At 46.1% G+C, this 13,190-nt stretch overlaps 1 protein-coding gene across 1 annotated transcript; it reads left to right on the forward strand.

The window, feature by feature from the left end:
- Positions 1-5,101: 5,101 nt before the first annotated feature.
- Positions 5,102-12,740, forward strand: GTPBP1 (GTP binding protein 1; the record flags this gene model as incomplete). The annotated part of the gene is made up of 7 exons (XM_009079271.1): positions 5,102-5,213; positions 7,656-7,836; positions 8,889-9,237; positions 9,605-9,728; positions 11,641-11,755; positions 12,209-12,353; positions 12,495-12,740. Coding segments are annotated over 7 exons (1,272 nt in total), but the record flags the coding sequence as incomplete, so codon positions are not given.
- Between the last annotated feature and the right edge of the window lie 450 nt (positions 12,741-13,190).

The following is a 13,190-nucleotide window of genomic DNA, read 5'->3' on the forward strand; positions in this document are numbered from 1 at the left end:
CCGGGGGACCCTGCGGAGGCGACCGGGAGAAGCGCGGTAAAGTTGAGCCGGGGAGAGCTGAGAGCTGTCCGTGCCCCGGCCGGGACGGGGCGGTGCTGTCAGGCTGCTCTGCTCCGTCCTTCCTCGGCCAGCTGGTGCTGTTGCCTCCTCAGCAGGCGCAGCGTTTGAAGCTGACAGCTGCTGCCACGTCCCGCGGACGTTTTCCCTCCGTGCTGAGTCTCTGCAGTTATCTCTGCTGCCAGTTGTGCTAGCTCCTGGGGCTCTCTTCGCAATCGTGAAAGAAGGTCAGAGCTCAGTGACAAGGGTGTCTTGGTATTGCAGACAGGGTGAAGTCGATGCAAAAAAGTTTGTTCACCTTGTGCAGTTCCTTTCTAGGGTCCTAGTGACAAAACTGTGTGGTGGTGTTATTTCTGTCAGGATCAGCTCTCACGGGAAGGTCCATTGTAGTAACAGGTGTATGCTAGAACCTGCCACAGACTACATCAGCTGCCTTTCCACACTGTCTTATGTTTTTTTCCCCAACTGGCTGACCTCTGTGCCTGTATACCTTTTGCTGCCACGAGTTTGAGGTGCTGTGATGCTGTCTCCAAGTCTCCTGAAAACTCTGTTCAGTCCACTTGTAATTGTGTGATCCAGCAGTCAGCACAGCTGGTGTTTCCTCCTAGTTTCTTGCCATCCCTCCTCTTCATGCTTCCAGCTGAAGTTGTTCCAAAGTCCTGGACTTGCTTGCCCTCTGTGCACAGAGAAGTGAAGAGAGAGGCATTGTGGTGTGTGTGGACATGGAAATGTAGGGTTTTTTTTGGAGGGAATGACTACATATTTCATCATGTGGTGCTGTATGGTATGAAGATGTCTTGTAAGATAGTAAAGGACAGAAATCAAACCTGCACTATCTATTGAGCCACCTGCTTATGCCTTAATGAGCTGGATGAGATTTTTATAGAGGATGCCAATATTGATCTGTGCTTTGTCTTGGATGTGACTGATGTGGAAGAGGGCCAAGGAGGATGCCGAGGACAACATCACTGATTCTCAACAGCCAGGAACCTGCCCAAGACTCTGGCAAGGCGAGAAGAGAGCTGTTCTCTCACAAACTCCATTTGTGGAGTCGCTCTGTCTGCCATTCCTAGAAATCAGCAGGCACCATAGAAGTGGTAGGTGAGCATTTTTGTGGCCTTTATTGCAGTTTACTTTCCTATGCAGCTCTATGCACCTGCTGTCTATTCCCTGGACCTCTCATTCAGCTCTGTCTTGGATGAGAGCTAAAACTGTGAGCTCTGCCTCATCTCTCCACATTAGTCTCCCACTGTGTGCCCACAGCAGCAATCCCATAGGGTGAGAATGCAGTAGCTAATCTGTGCCCTCCCAGATCCCCCCATCTTTTCTGCCTCCCCAGTTGAATTGCTCCCCTCTAATCCCTGTTAAAATGGAGACTCCGACTGCCACTCAGTTTGCTAGTTGCTACTCCTGTCCTGGTCTGACCCACCCCTTGCTGTGCTACATACTTCTCTCCCAGTCCTCTCCCGGTTTGTTCACTGCAAGGTGAGCTCTTTTTAGAGAGGAACCCTTTGGGATTCAGTTATCAAGTGCACCTTGTCAGCTGGTCAAGCAAACAGTTCAATTCATCAGCACAGATTCATTATCATGTTGGTCTTAATGGGTGTTTGTTTTCCCTTCAGTGCCAGCACACTGCAGCAGTAATCAACTTTCAGGTCAAAAACCATATCATACAAGGCTACTAGTGAAGCTGATACTTACATTAGACCTACATTGACAACAAGAACATTAATATCACTTGAAATGTGTATGTCTACAGGAAATAGAAAACAAAACATTACATTAGAGGAGATGCCTTTCCCCTGACTTCCTGATGGTTGGGGGTGGCCTTGCAGCCATGCAAAATGTCAGGCTCTGTTTTTCCAATGAAGAGCAGCACTTTGTACCACACGGTACGTGGTTTGCCCTTAATATCTAGTTTGTCTGCCACATGGATATAGGATACCTTTTTTTTTGTAGAGACTGCCTGTAGTAGTGCTGGTAGAGCTCAGTCTCACTGTTGTCTTGAAATTGCTGTTACTTAGTGCTATGGCTTGTTGCATGCTGTTGGGCAGTGCAGAATTTGTCCCCCAGGAGTAAGCTCAGGCAGCTGTAGCTGTCACCCACCTCTGGTGTGTGTTAATCCCCAAAGTGATCAGAGGAAAAGGCAGGCAAAGCTCCCGAGAGAATGGGAAGGACCTTTAGAGGTGTCTTGTCAGACTTGTGAGATATATTTCCTTCTGCTGTCTTGAGAATAAAACAATAACTGATTGTTACTTTTTTACCCTGTAGGAAATCTGAGGGTGCTAGACCCACATGGCTCCTACTGATAACTGCTCAGTGTCTGGCAAAGTGGAAAGAACAAAAGTGAACATGCTTGACTTTGTGAAAACCTCTGAAAAACACGAATACATAGTGCAAACGCAGAGGGGTTTACTCAGAGGTGAAAAGCCATAGAAGCAGAGTGGCCAAAATCGAGGGCTTCTCTCCAGCCAAGGAGATGGCAAAGAACAGGCTCTCTCTGTTCAGGAAGCTAGCTAAAGAGATCTTCAAAACAGCATGTAAACTCTTGCAGTGACCCAAGAAACTGCAGAACTGGCTGGGGCTGCAGAAGGAGTTGTCAGAAGCACTGAGCAGCATTGGAAGGTGTGATCCATGGAAGCTGCCATTTGATCTACACATACTTCTCTTGATGTCCCACTAGATCATATCAGCTGTAAGCTTCACCAGCCCCAGAGTAAACTTTGGAGACAGTCTGCCACTGGAACACCCTTCAGCAGCACCTCTGCATGGCAGTGGAAGCAACAATATTTTGAGCTGTTGTGTGTGAGCTTCTGCTGTTTGAGCCCTTCCTGCCTGGCAACATGAAGAAGAGGTAAACGAGCTACTCAGCTGAAATGTCCCTTGGTACTTGGTCCAACACCCTGCCTGCTCATGCTGCTGAAGCATTTGGACTCAAAGAAGAATAAAGCTGGTGATGAGACTTGAAGAAAATGAAGTTAGTGTGCCTCTACACTGGTGGCCTCTGTTATTTTATTGATCTCTGTGTGACAGACTATTTAATAGATCTTCTGAGTCCCTGACCTGTGCTGCTGCACTGGGCTAAACAGTGAGCCTGTCTGCTGTGCTTCCAGGAATTCCTGCAAGTACTTATGAGGCAAAACCAGGGCTACATGTCCACACACAGCCTCCCATTCCAGCCAGGATCAAGCCTCTGAACAGTTGCTGTTTTCCTCTCAATACATCCAGTGGTTTCCTTTGAAAGGAAAATGAAAGTGAAAGAAAAACTAATGAAGGCAAAATTCAGTCTTTTGTAGCACGAAATAGAAAAACTGTGTGTCCTTCCAGATCAGAGTGCTTTGGATACCCTTTGCAGACCATGCCGAGGTGTAGGTGGGGCATGTGTCCAAAAGGGGCATGTGAAAGTGGCTGTCTCTCTTGTAGCTGTGTGGCCCTTGCAGACATAGCTGTGCTTTAACTGCCTTAAACCTTCTAACCAGCACCTGCTGTCTGTGCTTCTTTTTCCAGATGCATGCGTCACTATGGTTTTGAGAGCTGCTTAAGTGTTATTTGTGGGGTTTTGGGTTCCCTTGCACTCTAGATTTCTAGTAAAGGCCTTTCATCAGCTATTTAATAGTAGTAGTAAAGGTAGTTTCTCCTTAAATGCACATTGTGTTTGCTGTGCTAATAGGTCAGGCTGTGTTAGAGAATGCTGGGCAGACTTGGAGATGTAATGGTGAGCTGCTGTAAACCATATGTTTTAGGCAAATCTAGCCTGGATTTCAGACTGGCCTTAGTGCATAGTGAAGTTCCACTTTCTGGGTGTGAGCTTGGAACATGTATGTAGGGGCAGCTAGTGGCAGTGTGGATGTCACTGAGTGTTGGAGTGTGGCACAGACATGTCTACCCACAGGGCTCAACGGGTGACAGTCTTTCCAGCTCGGACTCAAAGTGCCATTTTAACAGAAATGTGTGTGTCAGTCATTCAGTTATTGAGAGATTGAGACACACTGGTACCAGGATGCTCAGCCACCAACAGATTTGTACCTGTGGAGGCAGCCAGAGAGCAGGTAGCCTGGATGATGGAGGTCTCCTTGGTCTGTCGCCTCCATGCCACCGTTGCGGCCGCTCAGTGTGAGTGTCCTCAGCTGTCCCCTGTGAGTAATACAGGTTTGTGACAGAAATGGTGTTAGAGCATTCTGTTGTAAGAAAAATGATTCCTGAAGCTCTTCATGTCCTTGTTTTCTGCTTTGTTTCTATCTTATTTTTTTCATTCTCTTGATGCCTCTGCAGGGAAGGGCAAAGGAAGTAGTTGTGGTTGTTGCAATAGCTGCAGTCTAAGCTCGTTGGGAAGCACAGCTGCTTGCAAAACTGCAGCTCTGCACTAGTGAAACCTCCAAGGTGCACTCAGACAAACTGCTCTGTTTGTCTGCACCTCAGCAGGGTAGTGTGATGTACCTAAAGTTCTGTTAGGAGTTTGAAAATAATGGTTATTCATGTTCTCTCCTTCTGCCTCCTCAGAAAACCAAAGAGTGGATCAAATATGGGAAAGACTTACAAGATGCTCTAGATTTTGGTGCTTTGGTGTGCTCTGCAGTGAGGTCTGGTTGGCTTCCCCTGGCTGTCCCATCATGTTTTGGGGGAGCAACAGCACCTGTGCAGCAGAGACTGTGGAGTACCCAGCTAAGGAATTTCTTTGAGGAAATATCTCCTCCCTTTCCTGTTTTCCTTGCATGGAAGCATATTGGGGTGTTCACTTAAATGTGGCTTTTAAACATTGGTTACATCAAAATGAGATGCCTGGTGTTCTTACTTGCTTTGAAGTGTATCTTTCAGCCTAAATGAGCTGTGAGCTCTGTCAAACAGCCTGTGCAGTGTCACAAGGAAATAGCTGTCAGCAAAACTGGTTTAAAAAAAACAAACCAAACCACCAGAAAGTGGTACTGGAGTAAAAGCCCTTCTCATTCAACAAAACACGTGGATTGATTGTCCTTGTAACTGAAGCTGGTTTTGAGATTGTTTGCTTGACATTTTCAAATGGATATTGAATCTTTTTTTTTTCCAGCTGGTGATGGTGAGCCCAACTTCAGAGCAGTATGACAGTTTGCTCCAGCAGATGTCAGAGAGAATTGATGAGGGGTGTGGGGAGACCATCTATGTCATTGGGCAAGGGTCAGGTGAGTATAGCTTTCTCAGTAGAACAACAAAACCCACTAGAATTGTAGGAAAAAACATGGTTGATCTAACTGTACTGCTGCTGGAGGTAGTGCTGATATTTCCAGAATAACTTGGAAACCTCCATAAAGTATTGCAGAATATGTGGGACTGACTCTTTATTTTATTCTTGCCAGCAACTGTCTTATGTAGTGGAGCTAAACATATTTTTTGTATCGAATCATACAAGTTCTTTTTTGGAAATAAGGCATATGTTGTCTGAGCACACCAGGAAAAGACAAAGGTTCTAAAATTATGGTAACAGTTTTCATACAGACATCCTCAATGTCTGATGGAGGTCTTGTTCTGCCTGGTTTTGTTCACTGCTCTATTGGAAGTAACATATTTTTACCCCACAGGAATGTCTTATAGATACTTCAGATAGTCAGCAGCATATATTTTGGCTTTCTTTGTTGGTGTGTCTGTGCTATGGAGGAGAAGCTCAGCATGAGGTCTTTATTGCCACATTTGTGTGTGACTGCAGTCATTTGCCTTTGCAGATTTTAGCAGTTAGCTAAATTATGTTCTTTTTGTCCTTTTTGCAATTTGAATATTTGCATCTGATGTCGGTAAAGTAGTATTGAACAGGGCCTTGCTTTGAAATTGAAATTTCTGTTCTGAATATAAAATAGTTGCCTATGCCTATCATAAGGCTGAAGACATGTTTCAAATTTACTAGGTAACTGCTGGATAAGAAGTTGTCATGATCAGAAGTTCTGGTAGTTACTGTGTTTGAGGAAGAATGCAAAACCCCAGTTGTCAGTGCCAGGGTTGGCTGAGGTCATGGAGGGAGACAGCTGTGTTACCTCAGAACTGAGTGCTTTTTGGGTTTTCCTGGTGTCCTGAGAAGCAGTTAATGCAGAATAGAAGCCAGAATTAGTTGGCCAGTTGCCATGCAGCCACTGCCTCACAGGGATGATGCTCTTACCTCCAAGCAAACTTCCCGTAAGTAATCTGTATCCTTGGTGTTTGGGCTAACCCCATCTGCAGTGGAGATGGGCTAGTACCTGTTTTGTCTTCTAGGATGCCTTGTGAGGTTGTTAACTGGTGGCTGTTGCAGTGATGTACTTAGAAGTAGGCATTTGTTTCTTAAAATATGATCTTAAACTTCTGACTTCAGTTTGGGTTGCTGCGTAGTCAAGGAAGAAGGGGATATTTTCGACAGAGAAGGAATTTTGGTGTCCCTACTGCTGTCATTCCTTCTCATTCACTCTGAGGGGCTGATTTTGTTCATCAGATTCTCAGCTCTGATGACTGAGAAGTGAATGTAGACTGCCTGGAAGCTCACTGCTCTATCACTAGTGCCCCTTCCCTTTCTCCCTTGGCTCTTACCCTCTCCTGTCCTGTACTTCACCTTCCCCTTCTATGACCCAAGGCTCCAGCTATGGGGCTTTTTGATTTCCACACCGTCTCAGCAGCTTCTCAGCCAGCTTATGAGCTAGGCTAGAAATCCCCCAGTAACTCTGCTTGTTGTAGAGCTGTGCAGTCGTTAAAATGCTGATTAGTTTGTGCAAACTGCAGTCACTGCTTACCAGCCGATGAGTCAGCCATGCACATAAACACGCACACACGGCAGCAGCTTTGGTCATCCAGGTGCAATGTGGCTCTCCACCTTTCTTTGTTGTTCTGTTGTGTTTTTTTTACCCACAGAGGAGATTCAAGCCTAGAATCTGTGGACAAAATCTCAGCACCTGGGTTAGGAGAGAAGCCATGGTGGCCTTGTTAGTGTCTAGTTGTCACTGGCTTGCTCTGACTGTCGGCTCTTCGCTTGGGTGAGCTGCTCAGAGGAAGCAGTGCCTTCTTGGTGGTTTTCTGGTCTCATGTGCTGTCAGCATTTCTTTCAAGTGCCAGGATGAAGGCAGTGAGACATGCAAAAACATTATTTTAACTGGTGTATGTGGGAGCTAAAGAAATTGCTGTGCAGGCCAAACTTGTAGAAAATACGTACTTGGGGTGTGGTTTCATAAAACCAGCTGATTGTTTACACTGGTCCCACATTGACTGGTTAGTCGTGGTGATACTTCAGTCAGAGCTTTCCTTCTGTTAATGCTTTACCCTTTACTGCAATGCAAGCAAAGATGTTTCATCTGACTGAAGGATGCAAAGTCCCTTTAGTGTGTGAAGGGTGAAATGTGGCTTGCTTGCCAATCCCTAAGTATTTGCTTGTAGAAATTGTGAAGAAAACTCCTCTAGATGACAGATGGTGCTTTGCTAGTGTCTTTTAAGACCCAGAGTGAAGACCACCTCTTTGTATTTTGGGCAAAGGGTGCTCATTCTGTTTACGTGGTTGACATCTCCACAAAAAATCTCCATCGCCGTGCAAGTCCCAGGCAGGATGACATTGCTGCTGGTCATTGCAGGGTGGTGCTCAGTGACTGTTCTTTGTCTCCTCAACACCACCCTAGATGGGACTGAGTATGGTCTGAGCGAGGCAGACATGGAAGCATCCTATGCCACGTTGAAGAGCATGGCAGAGCAGATCGAGGCAGATGTGATCCTCCTGCGGGAGCACCAGGAGGCAGGGGGCAAGGTGCGCGACTACCTCGTTCGGAAACGTGTGGGTGACAACGACTTCCTGGAGGTCAGGTGAGGAGCTGGGTGGAGACAGGGTTAGTCAGCAGCTCAGCTGCATTGTTACCCCGTGAGCAGGCCGTGATGTTGAGCCAGCAACGCCGGTTTGAGTCTGGGTGTTGTAGCTGCCCAACAAAGGGAATTGACCACTCCTCGCTGATGGCATTGCTCTTTTGTTGTTGTTGCTGTCTCTTTTGTGAACAAACTCGGTGGAAATTTGCCTGTGTGTAGCTGAGGGCTGTTGCTGTCTGGGCAATGGCTTCACAGTTTGGGAATCTTTTGTATGCTGGGGTCCCAGAAGGGAGTCACACGTGGCAGTATGTGCATGCATATAGCACACTGCTGGAACAAAGTACTTTTAACTAAGGATTCAGTTCTATTCCAAGACTGTGACGATCCGAATCACCATTTAATGGACATTTACTAGCTTATGTAACATGACTTGAGAGTCTGCCCAGACCTGGATGGAGTGAATTTCCAATATATGCCAACAACCATAACAGCCACCTTGATCAGAGTCAAAGAAGCAGATTTATGTAGGAGAGGTTTTGCCCTAAAACATTTCATTGTTGTTTGAGCTTTTGCTTTTCTGTGAACAACAGTTTCAATTTCTATGCTCTACTTAGCCCTTGGTGCTTTTGCAGCAAGAGCAATGTAAGAAAGGCAAGAGGTATTCTAGACCAAGTTGGGGTTTAGTCTTTCTTTTGAATTGCCACAGCTTATATATTGGATTGCAGACACAAGGAGTGGGAAGAGGGACACTCTGTGTGGCATCAAGCATTGTCAGATTCAGTTAACTATGATCTGGACATCAGTGACATGTTTCCACGCATAGTCTTCCATATCTCAGTCCCCAGAGTCTGGGGTCTTCACTCTTAGTTAATACTGCGAAAGAATCTCTGCTCTGCTTGTGAAGGTCTAACATTTTTGAGTCTCAGTTTGAAGGATAAGCAGAAAACCCAGTTATTAGCAGGAGCAGTGATGTTTGGGGTTGTTTTTTTTTTGATGGCTTGTTTGTTTCTTCAGTATCATATTTTACCAGGCTTCTTTTTTGCTCTGCCCTCCAGGGTAGCAGTGGTTGGCAATGTGGATGCAGGCAAGAGCACATTGCTGGGTGTCTTGACTCATGGTGAGCTAGACAACGGCCGAGGCTTCGCTCGGCAAAAGCTCTTCCGCCACAAGCACGAGATCGAGTCTGGCCGCACCAGCAGTGTGGGCAATGACATCCTGGGCTTTGACAGTGAGGGCAACGTGGTGAACAAACCTGACAGCCACGGAGGCAGCTTGGAGTGGACAAAGATCTGTGAGAAATCCACCAAGGTCATTACTTTCATTGACCTGGCTGGTCATGAGAAGTACCTGAAAACCACCGTCTTTGGCATGACTGGCCACTTACCTGACTTCTGCATGCTCATGGTAGGTAGCAAGAAAGATGTGCTGACCCTGTGAGGTTGTGGTGGGAAGCAGCATCTCATAGAGGTGGAGAGCAGGAGCCTCTGTGTATGTCTCTCCAGGACACTCAGTCCCAGACATGCCCAAGGTTTGTTTTTCTTGAAAACGGAAATAGTTCTAAATTCCAGAAAACCTTATTAAAACTGGGGAGAAATGAGTCCTTTGCCTGTGTCCAACAGCGTTTGAAATGTGCTGGGTCTGCTTGTACATTCACAGTGACACATCTACAATCTGATCACAGTCTGCTGCATGTCTGGCACAAGGCTTCTCTGTAACCCAGCTTACTGCAGGAGGAACATTTATGTCCCTGTGTCTTGTATCCCTGGTGTAGGTTGGCAGTAATGCTGGGATTGTTGGAATGACCAAGGAGCACTTGGGCCTGGCACTTGCACTTAACGTTCCTGTCTTTGTTGTGGTGACCAAGATTGACATGTGCCCTGCCAACATCCTGCAAGGTGAGTCCTACAGGCTCTCTCCAGGGATGTTTCTTACCTCTGTATGTGCTGCTGTCCTTTGCTTGGGTTCAGGAATTACTGCTGGAGGGAAGCTGCTTTATCTGGTTTTGACTTCATCCTAAACGCCTTCTAGAAATCTATCCTTTTCCCTTGCCTGTTTTGTAGGTGGTTCACTTGTAGTCACCATGTCAAAAATCACCTGTACTGGGAGACTCAACTGGGCAACTTGAAAGTGTTTCTTGCAGGGTTTTACTTAGTTGAGCTCTAATAGGAGCAGCATACAGTTAGGGTTGTGGCATTGCTTTCTCTCTGGGTATTTAAACCTGGAGGAAAAGTCTTGAAGTTCACTTGAAAGCTGCTTCACTCCTTGCCCACAGTTTGAGTGTGATCTTAAGCTGTGATCAGACTTGTTCTCTGGCAGCAGTTAGTGAAGGGGCAGCTGCCTGGTCACATCCTGCTCACCTGGGCACTTCTTGGGTACAGTAGCATAACCACAGCAGCTCCTTCCGCTGTCTGAACAACCAACCAACTTTTAATTAATCCTGACTCAAAGCAATTGCGTACATGGGCTACGGTAGCAGGATGGGAGACAGGACTAGACACAAGTGGGAATGGCAGTGAGCAGCAGGGGAGAGTGATGAATTTTCTCAGCAGCTGTTAAAGCAGCACCTCTAACCCTGGCAGTGTCCCATTAACCCATGCTTGACTTTTTTTTCAGGCTGTGACCAACTCTTGTTTTTAAAATTCTCTGTGAGCATTTCACATGCCTTCAGGAACAAGCTGTGGCTAATTGGAGCAATGTTTTGGTTTTGATAATCAGCCCTAAGAATCAGGGAAGTGAATGCTCCTGCTGCTGTCTGTGGTTAGTTCATTACTGTAAAAATCCTAGATATGTTTCAGGTAAATAAATGCATGTGATCAGAAGATAATCTGAATATCTCTATAATATGTGTTTGGCAAATAAATCTAGGGCCTGAGCGTAAGATAATAACTGGGAAGGAAGGAGAACATTTGGTTCAGGGTGAGGGGAGAAGAGCTGCTCTTGGGAGAAACCACTCCTGTGACATGCTCTGTTTAAAGTAAATAGACACAAGATTTGACTCAAGTGTATCTGTGAAGAGCAGATGGCATGATTAGATGTTTGTGTTTCTGTATCCAAAACACTACTTTCCCATAGGCAATCACAAAAAACCCATCTAATTGGATGACAGTTGCAGAATATAAATGATTTGCTCTTTTAAGCCCTTACTACCCTTTTTTCCCCTCGTTTATTGCAAGGCACTTTGCAGGAGGCTGATGCTAGTGCATCAGGTAATGCCCCTGCTGGCTGATAGATGTGAGGCTTATAAAATAAATTAAAAAGAGGCAGAAGACACAAGTTGGGAACCATGAGATTTGTCCCAAAATACTTCTGGATCTGGTCCACCCACATTGTCCTAGTGTATGATGCCTCTCCAGCTTCCTAGGTCAAGTTGACTGCCAGGAAAAAAATGTGTTGAAGTTGGTTTGGTCAAAACTGATTTCTACTTCACTTATTCTCAAATATTTCAGTTCCTGAGTGCAGCTGGTTTTCATTTAATCCAATTAAGAAGTCTTTCATAGGCAGAGGAAATACCTTGTAACTGATTAAAGCTGCAAAATGTCTCCTTCACAGCATTGCACTTGCAGATGCAAACTTGTCTGTCTGTTCATGTATGGTGACGCTTGGCAGCAGCTAGCTGGCATGAAATGGAAGGTGAAATGGCTCCTAAGACCTACCTGGGCTTGCAGCAAACTCACGGTCTCACCTTTAGCCATCTTCTCCTGTCTGTTTGTGGCCAGAGCACCCGTCTCCCTTCGGGGAGAGATCCCGCAAAAGTGATTTGTAAAGACAGGAGACGCTGCCCTAACAATATTCATTTCACCCTTTAAGAAACCCTGAAGCTGTTACAGCGACTGCTGAAGTCCCCAGGGTGCAGGAAGATTCCCGTGCTGGTTCAGAGCAAGGATGATGTCATTGTAACAGCCTCCAACTTCAGCTCAGAGAGGTAACGGGAGTAGAGGAGAATCGTTTCTCTTTCAATCCTATTTGGAGACTGGGTGAGGAGATTCAGAAAGAGAGTCACATTGTCTAGATGTGTGAAGGTTGCATCTGCCATGTGGTGTGTTGATTCCATAAGAGTGTGTTGATTTTAAGGTTGACCTGCTTGTGTTCCCCTCTCTGAGGCAGAAATGAGAGGCTGCCTCTGAGCAGCCTGCAGAAGACAGCAGGGTGTTCTGCTTCCTTCAGACCTGGAGCCTTACACCATTTCCCAAGTGTCGTTAGAAGGCAGTGCTGCAGGTTTTCAAACATGGGGTGTTGTGCATCTGACTGCTTGCTAGGCTCTCCCTTCCTAGCACTGTGTATTGAATTCAGTCCCAAGATTTTGGATATCTCCCTACATGTGGAAACCTAGGCAGGAAGGTGAACTAACTCCATTTTCATCAATTTTCCTTCACAGGATGTGCCCAATTTTCCAGATTTCAAATGTCACTGGGGAGAATCTAGATTTGCTGAAGATGTTTCTAAATCTCTTGTCTCCACGGACCAGTTACAGGGAAGAAGAGCCAGCAGAATTCCAGATAGATGATACTTACTCTGTCCCGGTAAGGGGCTGGTGTTTGGAGGAATGTTCCATTCCCTCTTTTAGGTTGAAGAAGGTATCTTCCCTAGAGAAGGGAGTTTTAGAGCTTTTCTGCTGGTCTGGTTGAGTAATGCCAATTACTGTTTTTTCTTTCTTGGCATAGGGTGTAGGAACCGTCGTCTCTGGGACGACACTGAGAGGTCTAATCAAGCTAAATGACACCCTGCTGCTGGGGCCAGACCCCCTTGGCAACTTCCTACCTATTGCTGTCAAGTCCATCCACCGCAAGAGAATGCCTGTCAAGGAGGTGCGGGGAGGCCAGACAGCCTCCTTTGCTCTGAAAAAGGTGAGAGGATCTGCTCCAGACCCCCAAGACAGGAGCCACTGTCCAAATTTTCAAATGCTCTGAGTTCATAGAATCACAGAATCATCAAGTTTGGTGGTGACCTCTAAGATCATCAAGTCCAGCCGTTATCTGCCATTTTGCTGTAAACCCTAAATCATATCCCCCAGTGCCTGATCCAGACACCTCTGAAACACCTGCAGGGGTGGTGATTCCCCCACCTCTCAGTAATCTATTCCAGTGCCTGACCAGTTCAGCTGCAATAAGACTGTTTCTACAAACTTCAGCCACGTCATTACCACCGAATCACTCAGGTTGGAAAAGACCTCTAAGATCAAGTCCGACCTGTGACCTAACACCACCATGTCAAGTAGACCATGGCACTCAGTGCCACATCCAGTCCTTCCTTAAACACTTCCAGGGATGGTGACTCCACCACCTCCCTGGGCAGCCCATTCTGCTGTTTCGCATAAGAATAAAACCCCATAATAATAAATAAATAAATAAATAATAATA

The sequence above is a fragment of the Acanthisitta chloris genome, unplaced genomic scaffold, assembly GCF_000695815.1.
Source record: "Acanthisitta chloris isolate BGI_N310 unplaced genomic scaffold, ASM69581v1 scaffold9607, whole genome shotgun sequence".
NCBI classification, from domain to species: Eukaryota; Metazoa; Chordata; class Aves; order Passeriformes; family Acanthisittidae; genus Acanthisitta; species Acanthisitta chloris.